We start from the raw sequence: 21117 nt of genomic DNA, 5'->3' as shown, positions 1-21117 counted from the left end.
TGAACTGCTTCTATAGGTTTTCCCTTTGTAAAGTGTGATACCTGGCTGGAATCAGACGTCCCATAGCCTTTTCAGATTGCATTCTTTGCATCCTTATATAACTTGTTCATTATTTTCCCATTTTAGCTAAATCAGGCTCCGTTGCCTGGACAGATCACAGTTAATTTATTCACCTTCTCCTGAAAGACCTTCCAGTTACTTCTGAGAGTTAGGAATTATTAACAGATCTGCTTTAAGTGTGTGTGTGTATGTGTGTGTGTGTGTTTGTGTTTGTGTGTTTGTTTGTGTGTGTTTGTGTGTGTGTGTGTGTGTGTGTGTGTGTGTGTGTGTGTGTGTGTGTGTGTGTGTGTGTGTGTGTGTGTTTGTGTGTTTGTTTGTGTGTGTGTGTGTGTGTGTATGTGTGTGTGTGTGTGTGTGTGTGTGTGTGTGTGTGTGTGTGTGTGTGTGTGTGTGTGTGTGTGTTTGTGTGTGTGTGTGTGTGTGTGTGTGTGTGTGTGTGTGTGTGTTTGTGTGTGTGTTTGTGTTTGTCTGTGTGTGTGTGTTTGTGTTTGTGTGTGTGTGTTTGTGTGTGTGTTTGTGTGTGTTTATGTGTGTGTTTGTGTGTGTGTGTTTGTGTTTGTCTGTGTGTGTATGTGTTTGTGTGTGTTTGTGTATGTTTGTGTGTGTGTATGTGCGCAAACATTTCACATGGGTGCGTGGAGAGGATAATCATTGTTATATGTTATGGTAAGAATATTTTTAGTTCTAGAAGAAAATTGTCTTCCACTGAGGGTGAAGAGTTTTGTGACCTCAGAGTCCATGTTTCCATCAGTCTTGTCTGTGTGGGCTGTGGGCTGTTCTGATAGAGAGCTGCTGTGTGGCTCTTGTTGTTTAACTGGAGTTTGGAGTAGTGTCTATTGTATCTTATTTGCCACATTCACTTTCTTTGGTACAAAAACCTCTTCAGGTATTTTGTCTGTTTTCCGAATAGCTTGTTTCCTTACTGTTTAGTTTTTCAATCATAGTTCTTATCCGTGTTAAAATTAAGAGAACTGCTCTATTACAAGGGACCAGAGACATCCCCTGATCCCTCAGCAGTCGCTGACTTAACTGCTAAAGTGGCATAGTGTTCTCATATTGAACATAAGCAAGGTCATAGAACACAGCCCAAGCAAGCCCATCTAAGAGGGACGTCATGTTGGATATCCCCACACATAGAGAAAAGCTGGCACATGGTACAAACTGCAGATTGACCAACACCCTTCATTCTGTTGGCACAACTGCTTTTATACAACAGAGTCGCTAACTTGCACCCACTCTTTCCCCGTACCGCCAACGTGAAAATTAGACAGTAATACCATTATCTCTACTTTTTTGAGAGCTGTATTCTAGAAGTCAAACCATGTTTCCCTGAGAGTGAATTAGGCCCAGAGTACTGTTCCCCAGGTTGTAAGGTTTCCAGTACGAAAATGGTGGCATTGCCAGGTAAATCTGATCTCCTCTGAAATACCCCTACAGAAGTCCAAGTACTGTATGTGTTCCCCAGAACACCTCTGTGCTAACACAGCTCCCAGTCCACTGTGCTGTGTGGCCTCCCATGTCTCTGAAAGCTCCAAGAATCCAGACTTGTTGGTGCGTGCTGCTCTGAGGGGATCCGGTAGACAAAGGCAAAGCCAGTTGTCTAGGGATGGCTTTTGTAAGCCATTTCATGATAATGATGTTTTAAATGATCAATTTACCGCTATCAAGGAAAAAAGAAAATTGCATAACTTATGGGAAGCCACTTAGCTTAATGAACCTTGGTATGAAATAAAAATGTTCAGAAGCTATGCCTTGGTGGGTAGGAAGGAGTTCATTTTGTTTTCTCTGTAACACCCCTGCTTTTCTGTCTCACAGGGATCATGTCCGACCACCAGTTTGGTAACCAGTTTATGTGCAGCGTGGTGGCCTCTCATGTGAGTCACCTGCCTACAACCAACCTCAGCTTCGTCTGGATCGCCCCACCAGCGGGCACGGGCTGTGTGAATTTCATGTAAGTACCCACCGTGTGTGGCAAACGTGGGAGGCAAATCCCACCTTTCATGGCCTTACACAGAGTAATTACTTACGTGTATTATGTCAGTAGGTCTTTCATCGAAAACATTAATGGAAGTATTGGAAGACGTTGAAGCTGGCTTTTAAAGTAGTCGGTTTTCAGTCAAAATTTTATTTCGCACATCTGTGTGTAAGCACCATATCTATAAATTAAGTTCCAGCTGACAACAGTGCTGACTAGAATAAAGACAGACGAACTGATGTGAGGAGGAGAGCGTGAGATGTTTCCCTGAAGGCTTCATTGAAGATGGGTGTTCTATCACGCAGTGTTGCAACAGCATTAAAACCACAGGGGACATGGTTCCTCTGGCTTCAGGGAGTTGAGTCAGGTTGCTCTGTGTTTGGGCGGGACATCATGGTTGCGGGAAGAGGTAGCACGGAAGATTGTATAATGCGTTGATGGGTGAGGTAAGGGAGAGAGAGTCGGGGAGAATAGTCACCTCCTCTCTTTAGCCACCTCCTACTTCCTTGAGTTTCTACAACTTCCCTAAATAGTGCTACCTTCTGGGGACCATGCAATTCACACAGGAGCCCATAGGAGACATTTTAAACGAAAACCACAATTTTAAGACTTTACATACTTAACCATCTTAAATACCGCCATTATTGAAAGTGAATTTACTGGCTGGATGTGGTGGCACATGCCTTATCTCTGTGAGTTCAAGGCCAGTCTGGTCTCCATTGTGAGTTCCAAGGTAGTCAGGACTATGTAGAGAGACCCTGTTTCAAAACAAAAGTATGTGATTTGTATGTAATTAATAACCATTTAGTCACTCTGTAATATAATCACATAGCAAAACCAAATTGCACCACAACATACGTACAATACCTATTCAGCACTTTAGAAGCAAAGCTAAGAGAACAATGCCTTAGGTGCAGGAGCTGTGCTGCAGATGCATCCCCGGGAGCGAGCTTCCCCATGGTCAGTTGATCTCTACAGTTTGATCAGTTGTAGCTTTATAGAAGTTCCATCTACTGCTAAGGGAGGCATCTGTGATAAGAGGTGAGAGAGTCACTATCAGTCGGTGTGAGTTTTAGCATGTGGTTTGGAATTTTGATGTCTTAGTAGAGTGACAGTAGTATGGTCTCCTGTAAGGTCCATGGACTCATTAGTTCTGGTCGATGGCTGGGTTTACAGTACTGGGCATGATCCCCCCCTCCCCCCGCTGAGGGGGCTTTAAGTCTAAGTTGACATCTGTTGGTTGCACCCGAGATAGGAGTGTCACTGTTGCCCCTTTAGGCAAATCCTGCCACGCTGGTCATTGTTGTGCTTCAGACAGTACAGCTAGGTAATACCATTGGCTGCTTCCTTCCCTTTGCCATTTACCTAGGGTCACAGTTGGGGTGGAAAGATGATGTGAGCCCGGGGAAACAGGAAGTCTGCTCTGAGACTTCGTCTCCTAGAAATGACGCCGAAGCTTAACCCAAGATGACTCAATAATATGGCTACCTAAATAAGATCTGACCAATGACAACATGAATGGATATTCTAAAATGCTAAAATGGAAGGGGGCATCTCAAGGGGTCCCACCCATAGACCATGATCTACATGACCTCCAATGACTGCTGAGAGGGAGAATTAGTCGTTCCCGGGGTGGAGCCAACTTGTTGGTCAGCTCTAAAATCATCTACACACAAGCAACATTAAATAGATTCAGCTGCTGTGTGTGTGTGTGTGTGTGTGTGTGTGTGTGTGTGTGTGTGTGTGTGTGGCCATGACTTTGAGGGATGGGAAGGAAAGGTAAAAATGCAACTATATTTAAATTAAAAATAAAAAGCACTGAAGGAATAGTCCTGTCTAAGCATCAGGAAAGGGAATGTTATAAACTAAAATGAAAGCAGGTACAATCTTTCAGGGCTTCACACACCGCTTGGAAGATGATCACCAATTTAGCTTTGCTCTCTGACCGAAAGTGTGTGTTTAAAACCTGCTAAGCGAATTGCTACTTTTGTGTAACTAAGGCCAGCATGTCTGAGAGAACAACTAACCCAAGGAAGAATGTGTGTACCTCACCAGGAGGAGAAGAAGAAGAAGAAAATGTGATCAGCAGGTGATTTGTGGAGGTACAGGGTCTGGGACAGTTCAGAACGTAAGATTCTCTCCTGAGCTCACAAAGAGGAGACTGGGAGGTTGAGTGAATGTTCTTCACAACAGGACAGACACCACACTGGTTCAAAGGCTTTGACGTCTCACTGTACCTCCTCCCTAACCTGCAGCCACCAGTCCTCCTCCTCCTTACCTGGCTTTTTACTCATGACCCTCACTGAATTTCTTTATCTCTAACATATATGATCTTGTTCATTTTTACCACTAAAATTCAAATTCCTTGAAGGCAAGAATCTTTTCTTTAGCGATTTGCCCCAAGAGCCTAGAAGAGTCCTTGGTACACAGTAGTTGCTCACTGAATGTTCGTCAAGTGTAGTAACTCACAGTTAGAAACAGCTGTTCATCTCAAAGGTTTAACCCAGAAATGTTCCCTGTCCAAAGGAAAGACAGGGACAAAAAATGGAACAGAGGCTGGCCCTCCAGAGACCACCCCACCTAGGGATCCATCCCATCTGCAGAAACCAAACCCCAACACTATTGCCGATGCCAAGAAGAGCTTGCCAACAAGAACTAGGTACGGCTGTTCCCTGAGAGGTTCTGCCAGCACCTGACCAATACAGATGTAGATACTCACAGTGAACCACTGGACTGAGCCTGGGGACCCCAGTGGAAGAGCTAGGGGAAGGACTGAAGGAGCTGAAGGGGATTGCAACATCCTAAGAAGAACAATATCAACTAACTAGACCACCCAGAGCTCCCAGGGTCTAAACCAACAGCCAGGAGTACACATGGAGGGATCCATGGCTCCAGATACATATGTAGCATATGTGTAGACATCACCGGGGGATGGGGATGGAGGGGAGGGAGGCTTAATACCTCAGCATAGGGGAATGCTAGAGGGGTGAGGCAGGAGTGGGTAAATGGGTGGAGGAGCACCCTCATAGATGAAAAGAGGAAGGGGAGAGGGAGTATGGGGTGGGGGGTTGTAGAGGGGTAACCAGGAAGGGGGATAACATTTAAAGTATAAATGAATACAAAGATTAATAATAATGATGATGATGTTGATGACGATGACGACGATGATGATGATGGTGTTGGTGATGATGATGATGATGATGATGGTGATGTTGATGATGAAGAAACAGCTATTTAGTAGACAGGCAAAACAGAGGTTCAGGCAACAAAGTTCATGAGACGTAAATACCAAAGGTCAAAGTTCATCACTAACCCTGTAGCCCTGACGGGGTCCAGTTCAGTGTCAGGGTTTCCTACAGTCGTCCCTGGCACTGACTGCACACATTTCCTGCCTGTCTCTGTTCTGTGTGACCCAGCGAACAGTATCATAGTCATCCCATAGAGCTGGTCAGCATTTAATCTCATTGCCTTCTTCCTGGGAAAGTAGTTGTGTCTGAGCCTTCTGCTGCAGAGCCACTGCAGAAGTTTCACCACTTTGAGCCCACTTCTCCCTGCTCTGCCCTAGCCCTGGTGCCTAGCTAATCTTCACAATGATCATTCACTCAGAATTCGGAGAAGCCTGAATGCTCTCCTGAAGCCAGGCATTTGGCAAGGATCTGCAGTCTAGGCTAGCTAATGGATAAGCCCCGGGGAACCATCTTGTTGAGGGTGTGTTTTCCCTCCCGAAGGATGACTCTAAGAATCAAATATATTTACAAATACCTAAGACATAAGCTTTGTCTGTTCCCCATAAGATCGTAGCTTAATATCCCCTTTATTATAAGTTCTGTAACATACCTGCTTACCTTTACTCGGCCCCCATGCTACGGACCTTCTCCACGTTCCTGGGTGAAAATCTCCTGAGCTTGGCTCTGTCCCAGAATCCCTGCTTCCTACTTGAACTCCCACCTTTTATTTCCTGCCTCTGCTATAGGCCAATTAGCTTCATTTGAGAAGGGAAGTTTCCAAACAGACATAGAGATTCCTTCTACACCACCTGTCCTTACCTCCCCAGTGCTGGGATCATACACCAACACGACCACACCTTAGTTTTTACAACTTTACCTGGGTGCGGAGGAACCAAACATAGGTCCCAGTGCTTGTGTGGTGAGCACTTTCCCAACTGAGCCTTCTCCCCAGCTCCCGTTTCTGACTTCTTTTAATGTGTTTTTATTAGTCAACTCTATAACCTTGCTATACAGGTTTGAGGATTTTTAATTTGTTTTTTAATTTTAAAATTAATTGACCTATTTGTTGGAGTGGTGGGGCATACACATGCCATGCTCTGTGTGTAGAAGACAGAGAATAGTTTGCAGGAGGTGTGTTACCTTCCACTATGTGAGTTTGTAGGTTGGAACTCAGATCACCAGGCTCGGTGGCAAGCACCTTTACTCACTGAGCCATCTTGGTGGCCCTAAATATATTTTCCGATAATTAAAGTCATAGGTTCCCACTCCACTTTCTCCCTTTTATTGTTTTAATGCATTACTTGATGTCTTGTAAAAGAAATTCAGTGACTAATATCTAGCATTAATTAGCATGCACATGATATTTGTACGCCTGGCAATTTACTAATAGTACACTCAGTTTTTTTTTTAAACTTCAGTACAGCCAATTCATGGTGAAATTTTTATAGTTCTAAACCAAGTTACTCACTTTGAAACATTTAAAAATTCTGCACTAAGAATTATATATATTTAAGCAGAAATTCAAGACAATTCTGTTATTTACTATTTACTAAGTGTACCTTCTCAGTAAGGAACAGATGGCCTTCTGTCTGAATACTTACCAAATCCTGTGAGCTGCATTCACTGTCTCCCTTGTTAAAAGATAGCCAAGTAGGAGACAGAGTCAAGGGTGCTCTGCGGATGGAGGGCCTGCTGTGCTGATGCATAGGCAAGAGGGCTACAGTTACTCTAGTGAGGCTGTTTGTCACAGGCTGAAACATTGTATAGGTGCCACTGTCTCACATCTTCCTCACATCCATGTCTTAGGGCTGTAGTGCCTGTCTCTAGTTTGCTGTTGGATTATAGTCTTCTGTGACTAGGAAGCCTCAAGTAAAAGGGGAGAACAAGAGAGGGAGGAAAAGAGAGGAGAGATGGACAAAGACGCAGATGGATAGGGAGGAAGGATGTAAGGGTGAAGGAGAAGTGAAAGGAGTAAGACGTTTAAGACATTTAACCTTACACGTTATCGAAAGGGGGGAATAATAGTGCTCTCTAAAAATGTAACACATGCCTGCCATTCTTCTAAGTGGTTATTGTAGTTTAATCCAACAGTCCTCATATAATGAGACCCATTTTAGAGAATTGGTGTCCACAGTCCCAGGTGAGCACGTTGAAGAACCAACCAGAAGTAACTCTGTGAGCAAAACAGCATAGGATAAAAAGTCATGTTTCCATACTTCTCCTGCATTTAAGTGATCGCTTCTGTTTTATTATGCAAAATAACCATACTTATATCATTTAAGTCAGATAGAGTTTTCAGTGTAGCATTAGAATCTTTTCCATGTGGCCAGCAGGTGTTTCCTACTATGTTTGACAAGCATGATGAGATTAAAAGCAGCAAAATTACCCAGTTCATCCAAATACCAAGAGGCACAAAACCTGAAAATAAAATAAACAATGAACTGAGATATTTTCTATTTAAGATTGTGAGCACTGGGGGTTGGGGGGTAAATTACTTGGCCAGTAAAGAGGAACCTGGGATTGGCCATATTTGCACATTTGATACTTCAAAGGAAATAACTTCTAGAGGGTTTTTTTTTAAGTGCTCTAAACAAGAAGCAAATGATCATTTGAAAAATTGAAGACACTAGCAGTTTCTGAGCACCTGACAGGCTTGCAACAGAACGGATGCAGAGTTCTGAATTGCCGCACGAGTATCCCTGGTGCTTTTAATGTTTTGATGGGAGCCATTCCAGCTGCCTGGAGAATCCCTTAAGAAAGACCGTAGTTGGTTGTCCATTTATTTCACTCATCTGAAGGAAGCCCCACAATTATATTTGCTTTGTGGAAACATCTAGAATACGACAGGACTCTGCGTTCACGGGTCTGATGGGAGTTCATTGTGCCTCAGACCAGGGCATCAGCAGTTGACATATATGGATTCTTCTTGGATCTCAAGATTGCATGCAGTTCACTGCAAAAAGAAACCCATAAATTACTTCTCCTGTAAGTTGGAAATGATTGTATCCCTACTGTGAGATAAAACTACATATACTGTTTTCTGAATAAGGAATTTCATCTGTAAATCACAATTCTCTTTTTCCCCCTGATGGTCTGATTTTCTTTTTTTAAACACATCCTACAATTTGAGTCAATTATTTTAGTGCTGCTCAAAAAAATGTCCCTGTGAATGACAAGATAAAAAGTATATTATTCATCCGTGGAGGAAAATGTCGGAGCCCTGGCTGCTAGTTCTCGCCTCCCGCAGGCCTCTGCTTTTTATCAGAGTTGCACAGCCAATTAGGCTGGACTGGGTGACAGTCTAAGTTCAGGGACTAACATCAGACCAGCGCCTTGGCAAATGAGGTCAGGATGCTTCTTGGGGATTTAATTTTTAATCGAGAGGAGAATGGTTGGGATAAAATATATACATCAAACTCCCAAGATGGGTCGAAGGAACCGTAATTCTTACATTAATGACATAGCATATTTTAAAAGTTTGACAAATACTCGAAAGACAAAACAGCTGTCTTCATTTTTCTCTTCTCATTTCCTGTGGTTCTTCCTTCTTCCTTCCTCCAAAACAAACCACAAAGTAAGCCTCATTGAGTCTATTGGGATCATCTACTGGGGTCTCCACATGACCTTTGCACGAGCCACACGACCATCAGAGACATATCGCTGTCCCTCAGTGCTGGAGACAGAGATGCTTCTGCAGAATTCTATCCCAGGGCCAATTGCTGCACTAGTGAATTTGTTTCTTCTTGAAAAGACCTGGTTTTCCAATGGTTTTTGGCTTGTCCTGATAAATCTAAAAGGAAAAGCAGTCTGTGAAAAGCACTCTCCTCCCTCTTGCTTAGTTTCCCTTGTTGGAAGGTCTGTGAGGAAACCCAGAGCACTCAGTTCAGAGCCACATCCATTCTTCTCTGCATGCCCTGGAGCTGAGGCAGACTGACACCTGCACTTGACATATCCTACTTGGAACCCTTTGGAAAGTTTGTGAAAGCAGAAAATCAAAGTCTGCTCACTACAGGCTGTGTTCCAGTGAAATGCCCCAGACTCTAACAGAAATGTGATGTTTGTGGTGTCTCATATTTTTAGAATTAATTTATCCACTTTTCAAAGCCCGTAGTGACTTTCAACCCAAAGAGGTAAGACATTTAAAATTAGCAGTGGCAATGATGTTGGAGAAGCAAGTAAATACATTTTCCCAGGGTAGCAACATTCAATGGTTTGTCAGTGTCTGGTCACTCGTCAAACAGTAGGAGTGCAACAGCCCCAATGAGCTAGATGACCCAGTGACCTAGATCAAGTTACGTCTTCTGAGCTTGACTCACCATAGCCTCGCCAATCATGATGGTCTTGCCTGAAATCTTGTTACCTAACTGCTCACTGTAAATTCATCTCCAGTGTAGCCCTTTTCTATGACCTTAAACGTGGCTATGTAATGCAGCCAGGTATGAGGGGCAAGCATTGTCGTGGGCTGCCTTCCCTTACCATTTCCTGTTTCTGTTCCCATTCTGCCGATCCTCTGCAGGATGTTTCAGCCCCTACACTTTGTAAGATGTGCACTTGCCCATGAAAACTTACCTCCCTGTGCCTGTTATTTAAAGTGAGCTCATCTGGTGGACGAATCATAATGAGTACAAGAGCAGTAATGGGGTTCAGAATGGCATTGGATGGTGGTGGTGGTGGTGGTGGTGGTGGTGGTGGTGGTGGTGGTGGTGGTGGGCACTTGTATTACCAGTAAACACACTACCTTTCCTTTATGGAGTGTGTGCATGCCAGCACCCTAACCTCCCATATGTTCTCCAAGCTAACAGGTCCTGAAGGGATAGCTTGAATAAAATTGACTCAAGCATGGTCCTTTTAGCCACTGACCTATACTACCATCCTATGGTACAGTGAGAAGGGGATCTGCAAAGACAACATAGTAGCAGGAAGGTGCTTGAAATGTGGACTGAAAAGGCCTAGAAAAAAAAAAACGTTACTATGATTAGTTTCAAATGCATTCCAGTTATGTTTGTAGAGTATGTCCGGTATCCTTTCCTGGAAGATCATAGCAGGAATTTTCCGGCTAAAATCAGATAGAAATTGTCGCTAAGGCAGAAACCTTTGAGACTTGTGAGACCAGCAGCACCAGGTTCCAGAAGAAAAGAGGAAGACTGAGGTTGACTTAAGGGCAAGAGCTGGAGCTGTCATGTCTGACATATTTCAACCCAGACTTGGGCCCAGGCTTGGTTTTCTAACTCGTGTAGACTGGAGATGTAAGAGCTTCTTTAGAGATAGAAGGAGGTTTAAAACAAAAAGGAAGAGCTGGACTAGGTCGACCCCGTGAAGCATCCATTTTCTGGAAACACAGAGGGAAAAAATGAAATTTGTTATTGGCTTGGAGAAACCCGTCAGGATAAGTCACGCCTAAGATGCTGAAACACCGACAAGCGAAGAGCAGCTGTGATAGTTAATACTGACCGTCCTCCTCACAGGAGCTGCCACCACCGAGGAGACAAGCCTCTAGCCACGCACGGAAAACTATTCTGAGGAAATTAATTGAGGTGGGAAGGCCCACCCTCAGAGTAGATGGTACCATTCTCTGGGCTGGGGGTCTGAATTGCATAAAAAGAAAACAAAAGAAAAATGAACACCAGTATCCATTGCTCTCTTCTTCCTGATGAGAAGGGATATGAAGTGATCCAATGCTCCAAGCTCCCTCCAGCATCGACTTTCCCACAACAATAGGCTGTGCCTGAACTATGACCCCCAGATAAGACCCTTCTCCTTCGAGTTGCTTTTTTCAGGAGATATGCATACATAAATAAGTACACACACACACACACACACACACACACACACACACACGCACACACACATGCACATACACATACACACACAGACACACACACAGACACGCATGCACACACATGCACATACACATACACACACATACACACATACACACACATGCACGCATGCACACACACGCACAAACACACACATATACACACACATACTTTTACATACACACATACATACACACGTGTGTGTGTATATTTATTGTATATTGTATATGTGTTTTGCATGCCACATACACATACATACATACACATACTTACATATACACATACATACACATACACACATACACATACATACACACACATATACACACACATACACATACACACTACACATACATACATACACATACACATACTTACATACACATACTTACATACACACATACATACACACATATGTGTGTGTATATATATTTATTGTATATTGTATATGTGTTTTGCATGCCATGCCTATTTGTGTGCCGTGTGCATACAGCCCCCTTCAAGGCCAGAAGAGAAACAAAAGGTAATGAGCTGCCATGCTGGGACTTGGGATTAAACTTGGGTCTTCCGGAAGAGCAGCCAGCATTCTTCTAAGCCATCTCTTCGGCCCCTTAGAGCAAAGTAACTAACACGGCAGACAGTGGCTTTGCATCCATTGCGTGCTACAAAGCACAGTGTTAAGAAGCTAGCCTCCAGTGGGAATTTGAGAAGGAGATAACACAAAGAATGAGAAGGGCCAAGCTTAAGGAGAGAGTGTGAGGGGGAAGTGTTAGGAATAAGGGAAGAGCGAATGTCTTTCCCACCTAAGCGAGATTAAATCGGCAGTGATACAGCAAATGATAAGCCTTCCGAATATTGCCACAGAAAATACCAAAGGCAACTAGAGAAAAGCACATTACATGGAAATCAGAGGAACAGTGGTCTTCTTGTCTGAAGACAAAGGAAAGATATCTTCAATGAAGTGAAGGAGACCAGCCATTATCCTGGGGTTGTGTACCTGGAGTATGACAAATGGGAAAGCAAAATGAAGAAATTTCCAAAACTATAGCTGAAGATTTTTACTGCACAGACCATGTAGAGGCAAGATTTTTTAGATAATGTGCATTAGTTAAAAAGATAAATCCAGAAGAAAGGTAGAAATCCAAAACTTTCTGGGGTGTGACACACTCGCAAAGAGCAAAGCCATGTGGCCAGCGTCTAGAATTGTATTCGTCGGATGCAGAAGTAATTAGTTAAGTGCACACCCACATCTGCTTTAAGATGGCTTTTTACAGCAACGAATAACCAATCTACAGGGCAACCCAGTGTTTGAATTTGAAGGAAGAAGTGTTAAGTGCCTTCAAAGTAACCTGAAAGGCCATAGCCTCAGTTAAAGGTGATGGTTAAACCTGTGTGTGTTTAACACGGACATGAAATTAGAACTTTCAAAGCAGGAAGTCGGGCTTGGGAGGGGATTAAACATAATGTAATTAATCCATTACAATAAATGAAAAGGGCAAGTTTAAAAATTAGGGAAGCCTAAAAGGTCCTTGGCACAAGCCTGAGTTCATCAACAGTCACAACAACCTCAAGCAGGTGATCCTTTCCGTTTGAAAATAGCTTGGAGAGAATGTCACTTCAGAATGGCAGGGGTATGTCGCTTCTGAAAGTCAAACCTAAGCACGGTGCCACAAAACAAAAAAAACAAACAAACAAACAAAAAAAAAAAAAAAAAAGAGGGGCCTGCCAGGCGAGCGCCATCAAGTAATCAGGCATTGCTACATTAACCGGAAAATAGTTTGCGTGTAATTAGAGCTTAGAGATAACCACTGAAGAGCAGGGTAGCTTCACGTAAACAGAGTTAAGGGAACATGGAAAGGGGAAGACTGGCAGAGTGCTCGGTACATGTTTCCGGTATTTAAATTGCATATACCGTGATAAAACTCTTTAAAACGTTTGTGTTTAAAAAGATGAATGGTAAACCATGCTGGAGCAGTCTCAGGACAAAGGGAACCCTTCCAAAGGCCTGGTGGGGATTTAATTTGTAACTGTGGTGGAAAATATTTGGAGATCCCTACAAGAGAAATCTTCGGTTGGGACTACCATATGCCCCTGCAGCCCTACCTGTGCACGGCCACAGGTGATAAAGTCAATACGGTGAAGGGACGCCTCCACCCCTGCGTTTAGTGCAGCGTTCTTCACGGTGGCCAAGGTGTGGAAGTAACTTGTATCCACCAACAGACAGAAGCCGTGTGGAATGCGTGCATACTGGGACAGAGTTAGGGGTATGTAATGGGAGCCAATCTGGAAGAAACCATGACACAGACAGTAACTCGGGCTCAAACCCAAACAGCACACAGTGACCCTCGTACACAGAGTTGCTGAGTACGGGCGGGATCCTGAGAAGAGGAAGAAAGGGGCTTTGGGTGTGGAAGGAATAGAAGGTTGCTAATCAAATGACCCAACATTTCAGATAAAAGGAGTAGGTTTTGTGATCTATTGTACAGCAAGATGGGCAAACACAGATGATTGTATCGTGACATATTTCAGAATAACTGAATTTCTAGTGCTTCACCGTAGAACGTAAGGGAGCAATTATTGATCCACTTGATTTAATTATACAGCATCATATGTGCGCACTAAGACAGTGCCACACAAGTGAATACAATATGATTTCATCAATCTGATATGATATCAATCAGAGATTAATAAATATTCACAGTTGATCACAAATGCACGATATATCAGAAGATTATGCCGAAGATTTAGAGCCCACACTCCTGGGTCCCTCCAGGCATGCACTGCTAACAGCAGACTATAGAGTGTGTCAGCTGTCTCGGGGAAATATCAATTTGGTCATTTAATAAAAATCTCTCAGCAGCTTAAATTTTATGATTTACAGTTCTTCTCTCACGGTGTCAGGGATGTTGCGTAAATTCTTCTAAGTATTAATTCTGATATTTGATATCCTAGAGCACAAATACGTCTACAGTTTACTAGACTGAAGTCCTAGTTTGGATTGCTCTCTGGGCCAGTGGAAATTCAGCCGTTAATACTATTGACTATGCTTTTAAATCAAATGGCCCACGTCCGAGGGAAGGATTATTTCAGAATTCTATCGCTGATTGTTTTATTGAGGACTTACTGCTTTTAGAGTTTTGAAGAATTCTAACACGTGAAGCAAAATGTCTGGACATAGAAGATGGTCACACAATTAAGTCAGCCTAAGTTCGAAGTCCTTCTGTTTATGAAATAATCATTGAGCAACAACATCAATGCTGATCAGCCCTGAGCTAGAGTCGAGTGTGAGCGAGACCGTGGCCCCCGTCAGCGTTTGTGGATGGGACTGTGACGGCAGGAGCACCAATAAATACTCCAGGCTGCATAGTTCAAAGAGCAACAGTCTGGGTTTTGGAGGAAAGAAAGACAAACAGCAGAAAGGCTTCTAGTTAAAATCATACGCTGTAGTTGTGGGGAAGCGATGGCGGTGGGTCCCTTAACCAGACCCCTGTTTTAAGCAGATAGGTTGCGAGTGTCTCTTAAGCTGAGCTGCATGAGCCTTTCTCCTAAATCCCCTGCGGGCATTAATGCTCAGATTGGAGATGGCACCCTTATTTGCTGAGTGCAGAGATGGTTACAAAAGAGCTTTGCTCACTTTGAGGATAAAAGCTGGAGTATACTTTAATTTTGGTGCCTGCCTGGCTCATCTCGGCACCATAATAGTGATTTGGCTCAAAACCAAAAAGTAGCAAGTCAGTACTTACATGTCTATGGATCAAAATTAGGTGAAAAATTGCTGCTTCTCATCTCCAAAGCTATTTGCCACACATTTTATAACCCTCAAGATGCCTTTTGTAATATGTGATAACACAGCCAACTGCAGCATCTGCCTGGAACGAGATTACTTTAATTATGGACTCAGTGTCCTATTTTCTGCAAGTGATCCCCAGAGACGGACTTCCTGCCGAAGGAGAAGGTGGAAGGATGCACATTAAAACCCAGTGTCAGCCGGGAAGACATGGGTACCCTGTCACAAGGGCACCCATAGACTGCCTGCATTGTCCTAGGCTGCACTGCGATGGAGGAGTCCGAGTGATAGGTTTTTAATTATTCTAGCATCTGCTGTTAGGACTCTGCGTGGTAAAAGCAAGATGAGCTTATCAGGGACAGCACCTCATGGCGAGTCTGTACAGGAGACAGGCTGTATGAAAGCAGTGTTGGTGTCATTCAAACTATCCTTTATGTGGTTTTTCTCAACAAACAAAAAGTGGCTTTCTAGTCACTCTTACACTAAAATTATTGGACAAAACATACTTTCCTCCCCCAGCTGAAGAAGAACGTGTTTTGTTAGTTTGTTTGTTTGTGGTTAGAACACAAAGCTAAGTCAGTGGTTTGCCAGGTTCTAGGTAGCATTGGATACCTCATGATTAAGACTCCTGTGCCACTCAGAATGAGTTTCATGGAGAATCAGTGTGGACAGCTCATGTAGGTCCCCAGAAAGATTTGTAACTTTCTACCGACTTAGCAGTATAAGTGGTGGCTGAGAGGACATTGTTACCTTGCTTTCATTCATCCCCGGAGGAGAATCCGTGTCCTTGGTGAGTGGCTTCATGGGGAGCCTTTTCTTTTTTGGTTCTTTTTTTTTTTTTTTTCAGAGCTGGGGGCCGAACCCAGGGCCTTGCGCTTCCTCGGCAAGCGCTCTACCACTGAGCTAAATCCCCAACCCTTGGGGAGCCTTTTCAAAAGCATAACCTGCACCCACATTTGGGTTACTTGGGATTCCATCTGACTTCTCAAAAAAGTATAACTTAAAGAAATCTATAAGTGTATTTTTTAAGGTTGAAGATTATAGAAGACTTATTATGGGAATTAAGTTTAAACTTTACAATAAACATTTAGGCCAGGATTTGGCATGGGATGATTTTCTGTGGGGGAAGAAAAGTCCAAACCACCACTAGCAAACAAATATACCTACCTACAATCACATTAGGTAAAAATTAAGTACTATTAACATTTATGATTTAATAAGGCAAATAAAAGCAATATAGAAGGGAATTTTAAGTGTAAATCTAAGGCACTGAAATCAATATCTGGTATTTTCTTATCTGTAATATACACCCCATACACTGGAGAAAAAATTTAAATGTGTTGAAATTGTTAGACAGAGATGTTTGTCCTGCGTAAATCTTTGTCCATGGGTAGTTAAGTCGGCATCATCTGTGTCAATGGAGCTCCTAAGGAGAAAAGGCCTGCGCTCGTTTGTATGTTAGCTCCTGTGTTAGGAAGGAGAACACTTTACATCTGCTGGAAGCGACCACACAAAGTCATCAGCCAAAGGAAATAATCGATAATTCTTTTGCTTTATTGCTGACTGTGGAAATGCACATTTCTGTACTTTATGCAGCAACCCTCGGATTCACTACTTAGTTAAATATTCCATGTCAAAGGGGGTGGTTCGAAGCATCTTGCTGTCATTCTTTAAAGATCAAAGAAAATCCATTTTCTCTGAATATTTATTCTGTAATTTCAATTCTGTATTACATCTAGTAGCTTCAAATTAAGCTTTCAAGTTTTTAATCAAGAGTAACATTTGGAATATAAGCTCATTTTTCTTACTGCTGTTTTCAGAAATTATGCCTGGGTATATTTTTGACTATTAAGTTATTACTACTGTCTTTTTTGTCTTTCCTATTTGAGTTTAATATAAAACATCTTGACTTTTTAATTAAAACATTATAAAAGTAAGCAAATATTTTTCAAGAAACAGATTTTGCTTAGAACACTTATCCATGACACTAAATATCATTTCCTTACAAACATCCTAAGATATTATTTCTGATGATTAAAACAGTATTTGTTTATTTTTAAATATTACATAATCAGTACTTTGACGTGCATAGACACACATGTCTACTATCTCAGACACCAGAATAGTACCTCAGGGTGTACATATGTGCCAGATAAATGTATGTGTGCTCAATTGTGATTGTAGTGAATTTGGGGTTCTTCCATCTATTTTATTTTTAATATAGCACTTTATAAAAGAGAAAGTAAAATTTACATAATGTACACTTTCCCCAATAAGCATCCATCTACTTCAGCATCTGGGTAGCATCCTGTTATGTATCTACACTACACTTCAGTCTTCCATATGTGGGCATTGTGTTGGTTTCAGATGGTTCACTGTTTATGGTGGATAACCTTGTAGTTAATTTTTTTTGCATACTACTTATGAAAATTTATTATTCTTACATTAAACTTAACTATGAATTCATTCATTAAAAAGCTAAGTTATTCATAAACCTGTATTTTCATGGTTTGCTGAGGTACACAAAGAATAGTAGTATTGATAATTATTTCCAAGCTAAATGTCAGCATCCTAATTATTTTTATAATGATCTTGGTATCACTTTAACAACATTTGTATCATCTTGTAGTATTTCCTACTCCTTTATGAAATTTCAATAATCACTTTAAGATATTTGTTTTCAACTGAAGGCAAACATTCTGTTTCCAGAGCCCCATGGAATGAACAGTGTTTTGGTTGACAAGTCAGTAGAATGAGCTGTTTGATCTGACTGAGCATGTGCACACACATCACATGCACCCATGCATGCACACACAAAAACACCAAAAAAACCCATGCATACATACACATACATAAACACACATACACATACACACCATGTGGACACACATGCACAGGCAAATACACATGCATACACACACATACACAGTACACATACAGACATACAACACATGCAAGCACACAGGTATATGCATACATGCTACATACAAGCATGCACACACATACACACTATACACACACCACATGCACACACATGCACATACATGCACACATAGTACATACACATGCACAAACATATACACATATGCAGACACAAATACACACGGATCACACACATTCATACTAACCCACATACACAAACATACCTGCATGCACATACACATACATGTTCAAATGTTTATTACATTATTGTTTAATACAATAACCTTTTATATAATAAAATACAAATTCACCAGTAAATGGGATTTGGCTTTATTGTACAAATATTGACTTTCTAAATACTCACTTCTGAGTGAATGTACTTGCTTATTAGAGCCTTTCAAATTGTCACTAGCTTATTAATATTCTTTTATGACATTATTTTCATTTTTCTTTCCTTTCACAATGTATGTTGTCTTCTCTGTCAAAGTAAAATTTTAATATCAATATCTTTAAGCTTTTCCAAAAGCATTCCCACAACTCTACTCTGGAACAGTCTAGTTTCTATACAGACATGAACATGGCCACAGTTAATGCCAACCATTTTTTTCTATTTGCAAGAAAATTCACACTGAACTTTCTCATCAGTGCCGCAGTCATTTCCATCTTCATCTCAGGTTTCGCTGAAGTCAAAGTATATTATTCCTCCAGGAAAAGAAGCAGGCTGCCTGTGTGCTTGTATCCGTGGTTATCTGGCTGCCCTTGCTCTCAAGTCACTGGTCCATAAATCTCCCAGAAGCATGAATCCACAGAGAAGTATTCAAGTGCATTAGTGCCTCTAGACTTTCCTGGGGATAAAATGCTAACTTGCTGTGAATACGCACAGGATCATCTGAAGACACGGCTGAGCAGGGTAGCAAAACCAGGGCCTGTGTGAAAATAGTGTAAAGAAATGTGGGCCAGGAACATAATCTGAGATGTGTCACACAGTGTTGCTCTCAGCTGCTGCACCAACAGAGTAAAAAACGATGAAGGGTTGAGTCTCCGAGAAGGCAGTGCCATGTGGCTTGCCCAGTGTCCAGTGGACAGACAGTGGTGACTTCACAGGCTACTGTCAGGTAACTAAGGATAATATTAGATAAAAACAATTCCCTTGTAAGATTTATATCCTATCATTGCTAAAGAAAACCTTTGAAAGTGTATGTATCCATGCATGTGTACATGTGTACACGTATGTATGCATTCAGGGGTGTGTGTGTGTGTGTGTGTGTGTGTGTGTGTGTGTGTGCGCGCGCGCGCGCGTGCAGAGAAGGATAGCTACTGATATGCACTGTAAATCATGCCATTTTCTTTAGGGAAGATGAACTTTCTGCATATTGTATTTTTTACATTTTTATGCAAACTGAAAGATGATTTGCATTTACCTGATTCTATTTAAATGTAAGAAATTTGAAAGCTATAGTGCCTTTCTGCTGAGTCTACATAGAAAAAAAAATGAAAGTTCTGGAGTGGGCTAAAGTAGGTTTTTTCCTAGTTTCAAAACCGTACCGTGTAACAGCTTCATTTAATGCTTCCCAAACTGGCAACATAGGAGCGTTTGTGAAAGAATTAACCAGAGGGATAACTGCCCACTACATTTGAAATTCATTCTTATTGCCCATTTATTCAGAACTTTCTAGTACAGCAGGGTTGAGGACGGGCTTGCCTTTCGACAATTGGTGTGTGTAAGAAGTTGCTGAGTGTGGAAGGTCGCAACTAAATCCAGAATCATGAAGACCCCTGCAAGGTCAAGGCCAGCCAAAGACTTTGTCTCAAAGATCAAAAGCAGCAGACCAAGTGTACTTTAAAGGGCTTCTTACGGAGATTTCCGAAGTAACCTAGTTGCAGTATGTACTATTTTAAAAGCCTGAGTATAAACTTGGACTTACAGAGTATCTCTTTAGCACTTTGAGACAGTTCTGTCAGGTCACAAGAATGACTTTTTACAACCTGTTTCCTCATATGTATTTTATTTTTCAATATAAAGCTGTCACAATATCTAATATCTAAAGCATTTAACAAAGAGGTCCTGACTGTGGAAAGCTTGCATTTCTAGACACATCTAGAAAGGTTCACAAGCTGGGAGCCTATGCCACCATCTTACTTTGGGGAAAGGCACTTACTATTTTTAAAGTCAGTGTGGGTATGCACAATAGTGTGAACTCTCTCTGTGACTCTCTAACCAACTGAAGAGATGGTTGCTTTTATTTAGCCCCTTTTCTTCAAATTTCCTTAAGAGAAAAATCAAGATGAATGGATTTAGTATATACCCCTGGATGTATTTTTCTCATTCGGTTTATTGCGAGGCTTCAGATAGGAAGGATTGTAGGTATTATTAAGCAAACAGGGAAGCTCGCCAGAGGATCAGACGAGAAAACACGCCCCATATGGAGGAGGAAACATTCCAGTGGCCTTCCAAGGAAACATGCACATCTTCACCACCGACCTGAAGCAGAGGAAAGTTCATGATAATCAAATTTTCAGTCCAGTGGCCTTCCAAGGAAACATACACATCTTCACCACTGACCTGAAGCAGAGGAAAGTTCACGATAATCAAATTCTCGAGTAATGGTAAGTGGAGAGACATTTGTTACACAGTATTAATGAGGAATCACACAAAATTCAAAGGGTCCCTAGAGATCCTTAGAAGGAATAGGAAATAAGGATGTAAGGGAATGTACAAGGAAGCAATCTGAAATACTGATGGCAATGACAGTAAAAGAGGCTTAAGGTGATAGCCAGTAGGAGATTAGATGCAAGCCTGAAATGGAATGTCGTTCCAATGCTACTGTACGTAGGACCTTTGTGTTCATGTGGAAGCCATGGAAGGAATCAGATTAGCAGCTTGCTGAGGAGAACACATTTGTAGTTCCTTGATTACATATTAATTCAGACAAGGCAAATCCTAATAAAGTAAGTAGAAAGAAAAGGAAAAAATTAGCCTCTGCCATATGTATGCAAATGCCGTATCCCCAAGGGACTCAGACACTAGCCGTTCCCAACCTGCAGTAAAGGCCTGGTCCCCTCATCCTCGTCCCTTGCCCTGTGTGAAGCAGAGCTTTGGGTTCTGCTGATGGACAGTGATCATGGTAGGCTGGGTCACTTCTATTGTGACTGGTCCTCTGGGAAGAAGAAAACAAGATTCCAAGGTAAGAGAGAAGTGGGCGTGTGACCCAAGCGATGTCAGAAGAGCACAGAGGGGACAGATGCTGACATAGTGGGCAACTCAAGGGCCCCAATTTCCAGAAAAGTGGTTTTGACTCGATGACTGGAAGATGGCTGACTGGGAAG

General features: G+C 42.0%; 1 protein-coding gene across 1 annotated transcript in view; it reads left to right on the top strand.

Annotated features, from left to right (window-relative positions):
- The window catches only part of Reln (reelin), a 425071-nt gene that overhangs the window by 120508 nt on the left and 283446 nt on the right, over positions 1–21117 (top strand). Inside the window, 1 exon segment of the mRNA XM_032907091.1 lies at positions 1876–2011. Coding sequence (XP_032762982.1) covers positions 1876–2011 — 136 coding nt within the window.

The sequence above is a fragment of the Rattus rattus genome, chromosome 6, assembly GCF_011064425.1.
Source record: "Rattus rattus isolate New Zealand chromosome 6, Rrattus_CSIRO_v1, whole genome shotgun sequence".
In the NCBI taxonomy this organism is placed as follows: Eukaryota; Metazoa; Chordata; class Mammalia; order Rodentia; family Muridae; genus Rattus; species Rattus rattus.
The sequence above is the reverse complement of the archived record's forward strand: the minus strand, read 5'-3'. Positions and strand labels throughout refer to the sequence as shown.